The sequence below is a fragment of the Zootoca vivipara genome, chromosome 5, assembly GCF_965207765.1.
Source record: "Zootoca vivipara chromosome 5, rZooViv2.hap1.1, whole genome shotgun sequence".
In the NCBI taxonomy this organism is placed as follows: domain Eukaryota; kingdom Metazoa; phylum Chordata; class Lepidosauria; order Squamata; family Lacertidae; genus Zootoca; species Zootoca vivipara.
In genome coordinates, this window is record NC_142588.1 from 76,146,375 (window position 1) to 76,158,847 (window position 12,473).

The 12,473-nt window shown below is 45.5% G+C and overlaps 1 protein-coding gene across 1 annotated transcript in view; it reads left to right on the forward strand.

Moving 5' to 3' along the window:
* The first annotated feature begins 2,773 nt into the window (after window positions 1–2,773).
* KCNAB1 (potassium voltage-gated channel subfamily A regulatory beta subunit 1) overlaps window positions 2,774–12,473 on the forward strand; it is a 181,678-nt gene continuing 171,978 nt past the window's right edge. The window contains exon 1 of the mRNA XM_088669836.1: window positions 2,774–3,154. Coding sequence (XP_088525962.1) covers window positions 2,913–3,154 — 242 coding nt within the window. The 5' untranslated portion in view covers window positions 2,774–2,912. The remainder of the gene's footprint in view (window positions 3,155–12,473) is intronic.

Genomic DNA, 12,473 nt, shown 5'->3' on the forward strand with positions numbered 1-12,473 from the left:
ACCCTCATTTCTGTGTTGTTGTTGTATAGTTCTGGGATCAATAGCAGAAGCCTGCAGTTGATGTTGGCAATTTGAAATTTCTCCCACATTTCGATGAATAAGCATTGAATGTTCCAGGCAATGTGAGTTTGGGGTACCTGTGCTAGATTATATTTTTGTATTGGTACTTAATCCACAAAGTCATTTTACTCATTGCCAACGTCTTTGCATAAGTACATATTTTAATCATAGTAAATGGTGTGGCTCTTGCTAATTCCCCAACCAGACAAGACAAGATTAGCCATTCGGAGTAATGCGGTTCATTGCAATGACCTCTGTGGCATCATGCAACTTCCTCCAGCACAGCTCCCCAAATAAGAAAGAACAGGAGATTGAAGGTGTGTTGCTAAATTATAGACTTGAAAACTGTCAGTGTGTCCAAGATTGGGATGTTCCTGCTCAATGTGCAAGCTGGAATATCAGCCTGACTGCTGGAATTTTGGATCTGTCCAACTGTGCTTGCTTATGCATGGCAGAGAGTACAACAGTATCTATCAGGTTTCCAGAACAGATGTTAGAAACAAGTTTTGACCTTATGTATTATAACCAGGAATTGGAGATAAGACCTTGGTGAAACATTTCAACAAATGCCATTGGCAAGGTCATCCAAATCCCACAGGTTATTGGTCAACCACTGCTTGCAAAGCAGGAATAAGTCTCTCTGTTGCACGGAAATATAATCTTCTCCAAAGCATGTTCTCTTTGCAGATCAATCTTGACTGATCTGCTTTTGAAAGATTTAGAGATTAGTTGAGGCCATGAATCATCATCAAATGAGTTGATTATCTAATGACACTCTGTTTGATGGATTACTGACGGAAAGAAAGACTGGGTTAGGGATGGCCTGGCTATTACAACACAGCTCCCCAGAGCCATAAATGCCTGAGGCAAGGTTATTCTAGCTTCTGTGGATGTTTATACCAGAGAGGAGGACATTCTTCTCAAGGGTCTGATGCTGTGCCTCAGCTTATTGGGGTGGGGTGGGAGTGGGGAATAGCCAATACTCAAGAGGTGTATCAGAGGCTACTCTGGGAGGCACCAATAGAACACCTCACTCAACGGCATTGATAGAACCTGGGAAAGTTTTTAAGGCTGTGAAATAAATATCATCAATACTATCTGTACTGTCTGGAAACACCTGGGTACATTGTAGTTTCAACAAGCTTTACCAGCTAGTTGAGAAAGTTCTTGCCTTAGGTGTTCATTTAGTGTTGGTTCATAAACCTATGCTTGGTTGTTCCTGTGTTGTTTTTAAATTGATTTTATCTGCTTTAAATGATACGTCTGTAAATCACCTTGGGGCATATATGTGGAAGGTGTTTCACAAATAATAGTCCCACCCACCTGGGAGTAAGCCCTTTTTAATTCAGTTGGACTTATTTCTGAGGAGGTGTGGTTAGAGGTGCACTGCTGGTTTCACCATGTCTTTGGAGTGAGGGATAGCCTTGCCGAAGAGGTGATCAAATTAACTTTTCTTTTCTTTTTTTTAAAAAAGAATATATGTCCTGCAGCAATGGAGCCCTAGCCTTCAAAGACCTAGGAGTAATAAGGAAAGTTCACAAAATGTTGGGGCTATGTGAACAATCTTGCCCTCTGGTGATACAAAGGGGGAAGTTTAGCTACTGCAAAGACATTCTTGCAATAGAAAAGGGTTAGAAATGGAGATTGATAAGAATGTGAAGTGAACTCATCACTAAAGACACCACAGGCACCAATTCCAAACCATGACATACCACGTTTCTCCGAAAATAAGACACCGTCTTATATTTATTTTTCCTCAAAAAAACACACTATTGCTTATTTTCAGGGGGTGTCTTATTTTTTCCCCTCTTACTCCTGCCTCGGTCGGCATTGCTGCTGCACCTATCACTATGTCTTATTTTCGGGGTATGGCTTATATTCCTTGAATGCTTAAAAATCCTGCTACGGCTTATGTTATGGCTACGTCTTATTTTTGGAGAAACAGGGTAGCAAGCTCACGATAAACTCACAACCACATCTCAGAATAGATTGGCAGGTGAGGGGTGAACTATTTTTAGCAAGAAAACATTCTAAGTTCAGCATTGGGGAAAATTCTACAACTACCTTGAGGAAAAAGAGATTTAGTTTCTTTGCAACAAAGAAATAACTACTGTATACAATTATTATTATTATTATTATTATTATTATTATTATTATTATTATTATAGGATATTTGGGGATGACACAATCATTCTTGACTTTAAATAAACTCTGTGGGAGCCTGGAACTGAGGGCTGAATCCCAAACAAACATATTTTTCTTTATCTAAATATAATTGCATGAGAAACAGGGTTGTCATTCCATTCCCATGGCGGTTCCCAGCTCCCTTTGACCATTTGTGACCATGTGGTCCGTTTTATGCATTCATTAAAATGAGATGGTAAGGAGAACCTACTGGGGGACTGGATGGAAAATATGGAGCAGTGTTTTCTGGGGATCTAGTGAGCAAACAGCATTTTCTGAAAACAGAAGCATAATGGCGAGAGGTTCTTAGAGAAGCCTGTGGAAAGAAGAAGGAGAAGGAGAAGGAGAAGGAGAAGAGGAGGAGGAGGAGGAGGAGGAGGAGTAGTAGTTTGGACTTGATATCCCACCTTTAACTCCCCTTAAGGAGTCTCAAAATGGCTAACAATCCCTTCCTCTTCCCTTCCTCCCCCACAACAAACACTCTGTAAGGTGAGTGAGGCTGAGAGACTTCAGAGAAGTGTGACTAGCCCAAGGTCACCCAGCACTGCATGTGGAGGAGCGGGGAAGCGAACCCGGCTCACCAGATTACAAGTCCACTGCTCTTAACCACTACACCACACTGACATCTGAGTGGTGTGGGGTTTAGCTCTTGGCTTTTGCAGTGGAAGATGAATCTGTACAAGCCAGTGTGTACTGATATCCCACCCCCCAAAAGAGGTGTGCAGAAGTCTAGTGAAACACCTCTGAAAGATCCGAGGCAAAAAACGATTCCTAAAGTTTGCCTTCCAGTAAGATGCTGGCCTGGAGAACTAAGGAGCCCAGCAGAACAAAAGCTACTGGAGAAGTTTTTGCTCATGCATGGACTGTTGATACAGCAAACTGTCAAAGCTGCCACAGGGATGCTATACAGGTACCTGCATTCACTGACAGATGATGAGTGTGCTTTTAATTTAGTGAGATGACTGCACTTGGACTTCTGGCTGGTCCGTGATCAGTCCTGCCTTGGTCTGCTTATACTTACACTGGGGTTGTTCTGCAGTGAAGCTTGCATCTGAGCTTGTAGCACATTTTAGGAGCTGGTTGCTTTTAACTGATCCTGCTTCTTCTCAGATTTTAAGGCATTATAGTTGCCTCCTCCCCGCAGTTCTCTTTTTGGCTGGATGTAGTACTTCTTCCAACCTTTTCCTCAATTGAGAAGACTGTTGGAAGAAATGGGATACTACTTGGAAACTATAGCTTTTTGGGGTGGGGTGGGGAGGGTCTGGTAGATGTCTGTGTTGCCTCCCTAAATAGTTTCTGTTTTACAGTCACTTAAACTGCAACTCCAATCTCAATTACCTAAGAGTGATGCCCATTGGATTCAATGGGACTTACTGCTGAGCGGACGTGGTTAGGATTGTGCTGCTAGCCCAATGTCTGCCCTCCTCTGAATGGGTATGCCTCCTTCTCACCCCAGTCATCACTTCTCCTTCACTTGCCGTCTTCCACTGGGGTTAACCCATAGGGCTGTCAGGCAGGATGGGAGGTGAGGTCAGCAATGAGCAGCAGAAGTTAGGCCAGGGGGGTTGGCATGTGCCCAGCAATGGCAAATCCTGGCAATGCCAACCTTGGAAAAAGAAAACACCCCCTTCTTACTTTCTGAGTTAGTTTTTTTTTTTTTTTTTAGTTTCATAACATGTGTGTAGAAACCTGGTGGGAAATATAGACACATTTATTTTTTGGCTTACTGGTATAGTTTCAGTGCCGAGTGCTCTCTATATTAAGCCACACATGTGGAACACCAATTTGTCTTCTATGTATTGAACCTTGCTGATTCCTATGACATGCCTGCAACTGCCCTGGCCTCTGTTTGCATCCTGAAATGTTCCGTTTTTTGGGCGATCTGGCATGCATCATCGTGCCAATGTGCCGGACTAAAAGACGTTCACTCTGGCATGAGTCAGTGACCTTGTTGACATGTGAGCACCGGATCATAAGGTGTGCCCCTCCTGACATCCCGATTTTGGGAACAAAGATGTAGCAACCACAGGTATTTTGTGCATGACAACCACATGCTCAAGTCACCTTGCTGCAAATGACAGGGCCTTAGAGAGGAGGGTTTTTCAGTGTAATGTGGTACAATTGCTCCCTGGAGACATAGTTTTGACCACCATTTAAACCAGAACACTGGAAGAAAATGTAGCTTTGTCTAATCTAGCAGTTCTTATGGACCGGCACTACCTTAAATGCCAGTTTCCTGTGAACTACCGTATGTGCATCAAGTACCTGGGACGTTCCCATCTGAGAACTGTGCAGGAACACATGACAACTCAGCACACATGACAACTTAGCATTTCCTTTTGTCCAACCTTTCAGAAGTTTGTCCTGAGTGTGTTCCTTGAAATAAAATTTACATCTCCCATAAATGAAGGAGGTATGACAACTGCACAATGTTCATAAGCTATAACAAATATTGCAAGTCTTTATTAAGCAATTTCATGTTTAGCTCTTGCAGATCCCCCAATGAAAACCATGGTAAGGTATGCTTTTAACACCTTGGAGAATGGAACGAACCTGGGAAAACCTTGGAGGGTCTCTGCAAGTTTCTGCCTGCTGAGTACTTCCACCATTTAACCTTTAAAGAAGTAGAATATAAACAAAAGTTTGTGTGTGGGGTGGAGGGTAATGAACAAAATCTAGCTAAGAAGAGGAATAAGTTGCAGTATTAACATTCTACTATTCAACAATAAGCTGAATTAGCAGGATTTGTTAACATTGCACGAGAGGAAGAAAAGCTAATCATTGTATAAATAAATCAGCTTATGAGAATTTGATGAGTGTCTTATTAACAATTCATTGTTTTCCATACTAAATTAAACAGCATGAAATAATGAATGGCTTTGCTTTCAACCTGAACTTAAGTGAGTTAAGCGTTCTCTCTTACTGTGAAAATCTCAAAAACAAATGTGGCAGACGAACAATTGCACACAATTGAAAGGTACCTTCCAAGTCAGCAGGAGCTGAAGTTACAGAATGTTCACTTACGTTTCAAATCAATATGAAAGTGTATATATTGAAGTAGCAAAAGCAACTCCTTCCCCCAAAATCCATTTGTGGACTTCCGAAAAAGAGCTTGTTATCCTCTATGCACCCACAGTGTGGAATCAAAGAAGCAGAAGTAGAAGTCATTGTCCACTAAGGTTTAAACACTTCCCAAATCTCTTTTATGTTTTGCTCCCAAAACGCAGCTCAACAAATATCAGGTTGGTGCTGATGGGCTTCTTTAGCACTGCCTCCCTCTGCTAATGCACAGATGGTGTAAGCATTCTATATGGCACAGTGGGTTTCTTTGAGCATTGGCAACAGGTTCAGGCACAATCAAGCTCCAATAGCTAGTCCACAAGATTGATTCTCCCGTTTCTATACCATGCTGTGTTATTCTAGTCTATTCTGTCTCCAGATTGCTTGGAGCACCACCTGGCATGGAGATCTAAGAACATGGGAATATGGTTTAAACTGAGTCAGACCATTGATACACAAGATCAGTATTGTCTACCATGGATGCTCTACCAATGAGTTAGCCCCATTCTCATAGCCTGACATTGCCTTCCTGATAATGTCTCTTGTTTCTCTGGATGAAGGAGAGAGGGATATGTCAGTGTGTCCAGAAACTAGCCTGCTGTGCTATAACAGTTATTTATTTATTCATTGAATTTATATCCTGCACCATCCTCCAAAGGAGCCCAGGTTGGTAAATATGTCAATAGTGAAACAATACGATTGAAACTTCTAAATAAGAGCCCAAAGCTCCTAAAAGCAATCACTAATAATTTCACAGTGACCAGGGACAGAACTTTCAATCATCAAATGCCTGGGTAAATGGACTGTTTTAATTTGTCTTAAAAGTTAATAGTGAGGGAGACTTATGCACCTAAATAGGGAGTGAATTCCACAAATGAGGGGGCGCCACTGAGAAGACCAGGGGTGTAGCCAGGATGAAAATCAGGGGGGGCAAGGGGCGGGGCCAAGGGGCGGGGCCGGGGCCACATCGGAGCAGCCCGAAATCGGGCTGCTCCGACTCCCTCCTCCCCCTCCGCGATCGGAAGGGACGAGGGGGAGCCAGGATCAGCCCGAAATTGGGCTGCTCCGACTCTCTCCTCCCCCTCCGCGATAGGAAGGGACGAGGGGGAGCCAGGATCAGCCCGAAATCGGGCTGCTCCGACTCCCTCCTCCCCCTCCGCGATAGGAAGGGACGAGGGGGAGCCAGGATCAGCCCAAAATCGGGCTGCTCCGACTCCCTCCTCCCCCTCCGCGATAGGAAGGGACGAGGGGGAGCCAGGATCAGCCCGAAATCGGGCTGCTCCGACTCCCTCCTCCCCCTCCGCGATAGGAAGGGACGAGGGGGAGCCAGGATCAGCCCGAAATCGGGCTGCTCCGACTCCCTCCTCCCCCTCCGCGATAGGAACGGACGAGGGGGAGCCAGGATCAGCCCGAAATCGGGCTGCTCCGACTCCCTCCTCCCCCTCCGCGATAGGAAGGGACGAGGGGGAGCCAGGATCAGCCCGAAATCGGGCTGCTCCGACTCCCTCCTCCCCCTCCGCGATAGGAAGGGACGAGGGGGAGCCAGGATCAGCCCGAAATCGGGCTGCTCCGACTCCCTCCTCCCCCTCCGCGATACTAAGGGACGAGGGGGAGCCAGGATCAGCCCGAAATCGGGCTGCTCCGACTCCCTCCTCCCCCTCCGCGATAGGAAGGGACGAGGGAGAGCCAGGATCAGCCCGAAATCGGGCTGCTCCGATCCCCTCCTCCCCCTCTGCAATCGCTGGGGCAGCTGGAGGGAAAGCCCCAGAGCCGCGCAAAGCGGTTGCCTGGCTTTCCCTCCGCCCGCCCCACAGCCAGCCGGCTAGAAGGGACGTCTCCCTTCTCCCTTGCTGGCTGTGGGGCGGGGGAGGGAAAGCCAGCCAAACGCTTTGCGCGGCTCTGGTGCTTTCCCGCCGCCCGCCCCACAGCCAGCCAGGGAGAAGGGAGACGGCACCGGGCGGGCAGTGGGGCAGGCTGGCCAGTGGCCCTGCTTCTAGGGGGGGCAATTGCCCCCTCCTGCCCCCCTGCCTACGCCCATGGAGAAGGCCCTGTCATGGCTCACCTCCATCCAATGGAGACACCACCTCCCCACCACCAACAGAGTTTCCTATGGTGATCATAAGGCTCAGATGCTTGGTATTGGGAAGGGCACTATTTTAGATTACTTGGGTCCCAAACCATATAGGGTGACATTTTCATTTGTTGCTCCATCCACGTTTGCCTCTGGCCCCTCCCACCACTGCCATGTGGCCTTGGAAGGTTGCCCAGAAGAGAATGCGATCCTCAGGTGGAAAAAGTTTCCCCATTTATATGCTTAATTACTCCCTTACCACGAGTAATAGTCCCACAGTAGAACCTTCCCTATACATTTGCTACTAATGTTTTCTTGGGATTTTTCATACCAGTCCTGTTGGCTGAAAATTGCTCAACCAGAGCCTATTAATTTTAAGCCTCTTAGGAGATGTTTTAAAATGCAGTTTCAAAACTGACCATTTCCCTGCCTTCCCACAACAAAACAGCACCAGAATGAGTTCATGTGGTTGCTTTATTCTCTTGACTAATTAGACTAATTTTTTAAAAAGGTTAGGCCCTGGTCAGCTAGCAGCTTTGCATGATGAACAGGCGCTACTGTAATGTGTAATTGTTTTTTAAAGCAATAATTTCACAGGCACTCACACAATGGCCCAAACCTATGGCATTGAAATAATTACTCCCCTCCCCTTTTCATAAAAAGCGAGAGACATGTGAAACCCACAGAACAATCCATGAGCTAGATATGTATGCCAATGGCACACATCCCTTTGATTCAAAGGGTGGAGGATGTAACTGTAGGAAATGTATAGGCATCGTTGTGATAGTTCCTATGAAATTAAAGAGAGGAAAGAACAACAAGTGATATTAAAAGCAGCTGAATCTCCCCCCACCCCCACTCCTTTAGTTTTTAAGAACAGTTTATTAAGATTCTACATATCAAAGAAAAACAAGCAAAGAAAAAACACAAACCGGGAACATTCGGTTACAGCAAACTAAGACCAAAACAAGCGGATCTTGATTCCTCTCACCTTACACAAAAATCTCTCCCTTCTCTCTTCTTCCATCCATTGAACCATGTCCAGGGATTCTGGAACAGCAGGGGACTGGAGATGGGCTGAGGCAGAGCTGGTGAGCTCTGTCATGCTTGCTTGGCAGGAACAAGTTATTGCTTGAGGTCCAATTGATGCATAGAAGTCAAAAGCACAGTAGCTGCCTGAACAGAAAACAGCAGAGTGGCTGCCCTGCTTGGGAAGCTGTTTGTGGAAAGTATTATTATTATTTTGCTCCTTTCATGTTAGCTCTCTCTCTCTTGGAAAATCATTGCAAATTAATTGGGAGCTGATTGTGTGAACAACTGCAATCTGAAGTGGTGATAACATTTCAAAGTGGCTTCCATACTACTGATTACACTACCTGTAAAAAGAGAATTGCCCCAATTTGTTTTCTACCTGTCTTTTGTAGACATAGTGCTTTTCACTTCCTTAAAGTGTCCCCGGGGCTCCTCCAGATGAGGTGTTTATTGAGTATTCCTCCTAATTTACTTATGCAAAACCTATGCAGAGGTTAGAGTGTGCATTTGGTCTATACTGAGCATTTATCCTAATTTGTTTGTGGGAAGGTTATATGACAGCTGCAATCCACTTTAATTGCACAAACTTGTGTTTGAATCTGTCCTCCAAAAGTCTGGAGGCAATCACTGTCATTTGGCTGTTGTTACTATCCTAGAAACTGCCATGTCTACTTGTCTTCCTTCATCAATCATTTTGGGTTAGAATGCAGTACCCCAGGGGTAACTACACACTAGTGAGCTCTCATACCATCTTATCCATGCAACGTTCACAAAAGTGAAAAGCATTTCCGATCAGCAAAACCGAAAAAGTGAAGAAATGCATTTGTAAGAGAGGCAGGGAACTCAAATTGGTTTGAAACAGAAAAGAGAATTTTTCATTTACTGTACTTTTGAAACATTCAAGCAGTGTTCCTCTATGCTTCAATATTTGCTGGCAGAGAGATTGGGGAACTGCAATAATGTGCTTTTCTCCAGCCCACCTGCCCTATGAGGTAATATGCCAAGGAAACAGGCACCATAAGGAAGAAGGAGAAAAAAAAATCAGAGTAAATAAATGCTGTTTTTGATCAGGTGAACCTTTATGCTGGTATTGGGGCATAGCTGCCAAGTTATCCCTTTTTTACAGGGATTTCCCCTTATGCTGAATAGGCTTCCTCGCGAGAAAAGGGAAAACTTGGCAGCTATGTATTGGGTTTTTTTTTCATGGTTTAGATTCATTTCAGGAAACAATGGGTGTAAAGATGAGTAATTCTCAGTTATGGATGTAAATGAGAAATTGTGTAATGGACAGGGTTGGAGGAGAGATTAGATTCAGTTTGCATTTAAAGATGAACTTGCCAAATTTGCACTTTTGTGGGAAAAGATGCAAACTGCAATGCAGCAACCCTTAGAAACTGGCACGTCTCCAAATTTTTCAATGTACTTTTCTGGTGTCTTTCTCTGGCTCTTGGAGTGCCACACCCCTCACCGGTCATGCTTTGTACCCTCCTTGAGTGTTTCGGATTGGCTGAAATGTTTCCTCAAACTCTGTTAATGTTCGTTGCTTGCCTGGGTGAAAGATGGAGAAGGGTGGTGTGTGTTTGTGTGTGTGTAGAAACTAGCCTACTGCACAGAGGTAACATTGACATTCATTGCTGTCCACTTTTGCCTGTGGCCTTAACCACCACTGAGCAGTGGCCCCTGGAACATTGCCCAGAACTGCATGTGGTCCTCAGGCTGAAAGAGATTCCCTACTCCTGTGTTGTTCTGCGGCTTTCACTCTGGTTAGGCCTGGAGGAAGAGGAGGGCTCTTTGGCCATCAGCGCTACATGTGGTTACACCAGCTTAGATGTGATGATGGCTAAAACCAATGTGTTTAAACAGGCTTCCTCAACCTCAGCCCTCCAGATGTTTTTGGCCTACGACTCCCATGATCCCCAGCTAGCAGGACCAGTGGTCAGGGATGCTGGGAATTGTAGTCTCAAAACATCTGGAGGGCCGAGGTTGAGGAAGCCTGTGTTTAAATCAGGCTCTGCCCCAGTCATGGTGAAAGCAGAAGCCTAAATTCAGCTGTGGGGACCGTGCAGGTACCCTGTTTCCCCTTTTTTAATACGTAGTCGTAAAGTAAGCCATGGCAGAGTTTTTAAGCATTTGAGAAGTATAAGACATACCCCGAAAATAAGGCATACTTCCGCGCTGCGGAAACCAACCCCCACAGGCACCTCCACTCACAGAGTCACTCCATGCGGCCGGCACTGCAGGAGTGCGATCAGCTGTGAAGTGGCGCTCCAAGAGCTCCGCTTAACAGCTGATCGCGCTCTCGCCTTGCTGGCTGCATTCCCGCGCTCCACCTTCTCGCCCACAGTCATCCCTGCCGCTTCCATGCTTGCCGCCACCACTGGGCTCACTGCTTCTTCCTTGCCTGGCCCGGCCAAGGAGCTTGGAGCGCCCTGCAGTGGCAGGCGGAGCGCCTGAGCCAGCGGCCTCCGCCTGGCCCGGCCAAGGACTCCTGCAGCCCCGCCACTCAGAACAGGTGGCTGCTGCAGCGCCGAGCACTCAAGAGAGCCCAGCAGCGCCCTGAGCCGTAAAAACCGTACCAGTAATAAAAAAATAAGACATCCCACCGAAAGTAAGCCACCCTGTGTTTTTTTGAGGAAAAAAAGTTATAAGACGGTGTCTTAAAAAGGGGGAAACACGGTAACCCTCCGGCAAGATATCCCACATAGTCCATTACCTCCATTACAAAAGCTGCTTTTGCTTCTCCTCTAGCTGAACTCTTAATACCAAAGTGAGCTAATTGAAGTGCCTGGAGCAATGCTGTGGGGAAGGAAGCTGCAGGAGGGCAAAGGAACCTGTGTGAATGGTGTCACACACACACACACACACACACACACACAGAGAGAGAGAGAGAGAGAGAGAGAGAGAGAGAGAGAGAGAGAGAGAGAGAGAGAGAGAGAGCCCTTAGCAACTAAGCACTGCTTGGTCTCTCTCCTCTGTATGGTAATTGGTAATTGACTCATTTCCCCTATCCTTTTGGACCTTTATAGAGCAGACGTTCTCTGAGCGCTTTAGTCCTTGAAATTTGAAATGCTACCTTTTGCATGCCTCATGTGGGCGCCGATTCCGTCAAATCCAACCTTGCAAATCTCTTAGCAGTGACTGGACTGAATTTAGAAAAGATATTGATGGAGGTTTTAGTGTTTTCAGATAGCAGGAATCACAGTTAAGGTATCGCTTCAAAGAGACTTGGTCATAAGCCCCTGGGTGTCTGCTGTCTTTCCCCCCCCTCGGAATTGACTTGTTTCAGTTTAAATTGGTTCGCTAGCAAAGAGAATGAAACTAAGGCTGCTGCTAGGCAGGGGACCTTGAACACTGTTGAGGTACTGCTTTCCTGCCATCAGCTAAAAGTGGAATGAGATCGGTGGCTCCAGCCAACACTAAATATAACACAGTGCTTAAGATCAGAATCTAGTCCTGTGGCCAAGAGCCTTCAATAATGTTTACCCAGAAGTAAGTGATGATCAGCAGAAGTTCCCACAACTTTTATTAGATGTTTCTGCCATTAATTGATTCCTGTTCAGCATAGCTGCAACATTAATAATTATTGAGGGCTACATTATCACATAATTAGTTAGTTCCTGGTATACAGACGTGTGTGTGTGTGTGTGTGTGTGTGAGAGAGAGAGAGAGAGAGAGAGAGAGAGAACGCATATCATAGCTGCCAAGTTTTCCCTTTTCTCGCGAGGAAGCCTATTCAGAATAAGGGAAAATCCCTTAAAAAAAGGGATAACTTGGCAGCTATGAACACATTCCTGGAATCTTCTCTGTATTTTTTGTTCTCATTTACTGAGAAATAGAAATCTTCGGCTATTTTAAAAAACTAAACAGTAACTTACTTCCATGAGAACAAGAACTGATTAATCATTTCCAGGGGGAGTGGGAGGACAACACAGAAAAATCAAGAATGCAATGGGCTAGCAGTAGGGTTGCCAGACTCAATAGAGGACAGGACTTCTGTGTCTTTAATTGCCCTGCTCTCTTTTGAGTCTGGAGACCTTAAAGAGAAATCAGCAGACGCTTTGCTTGG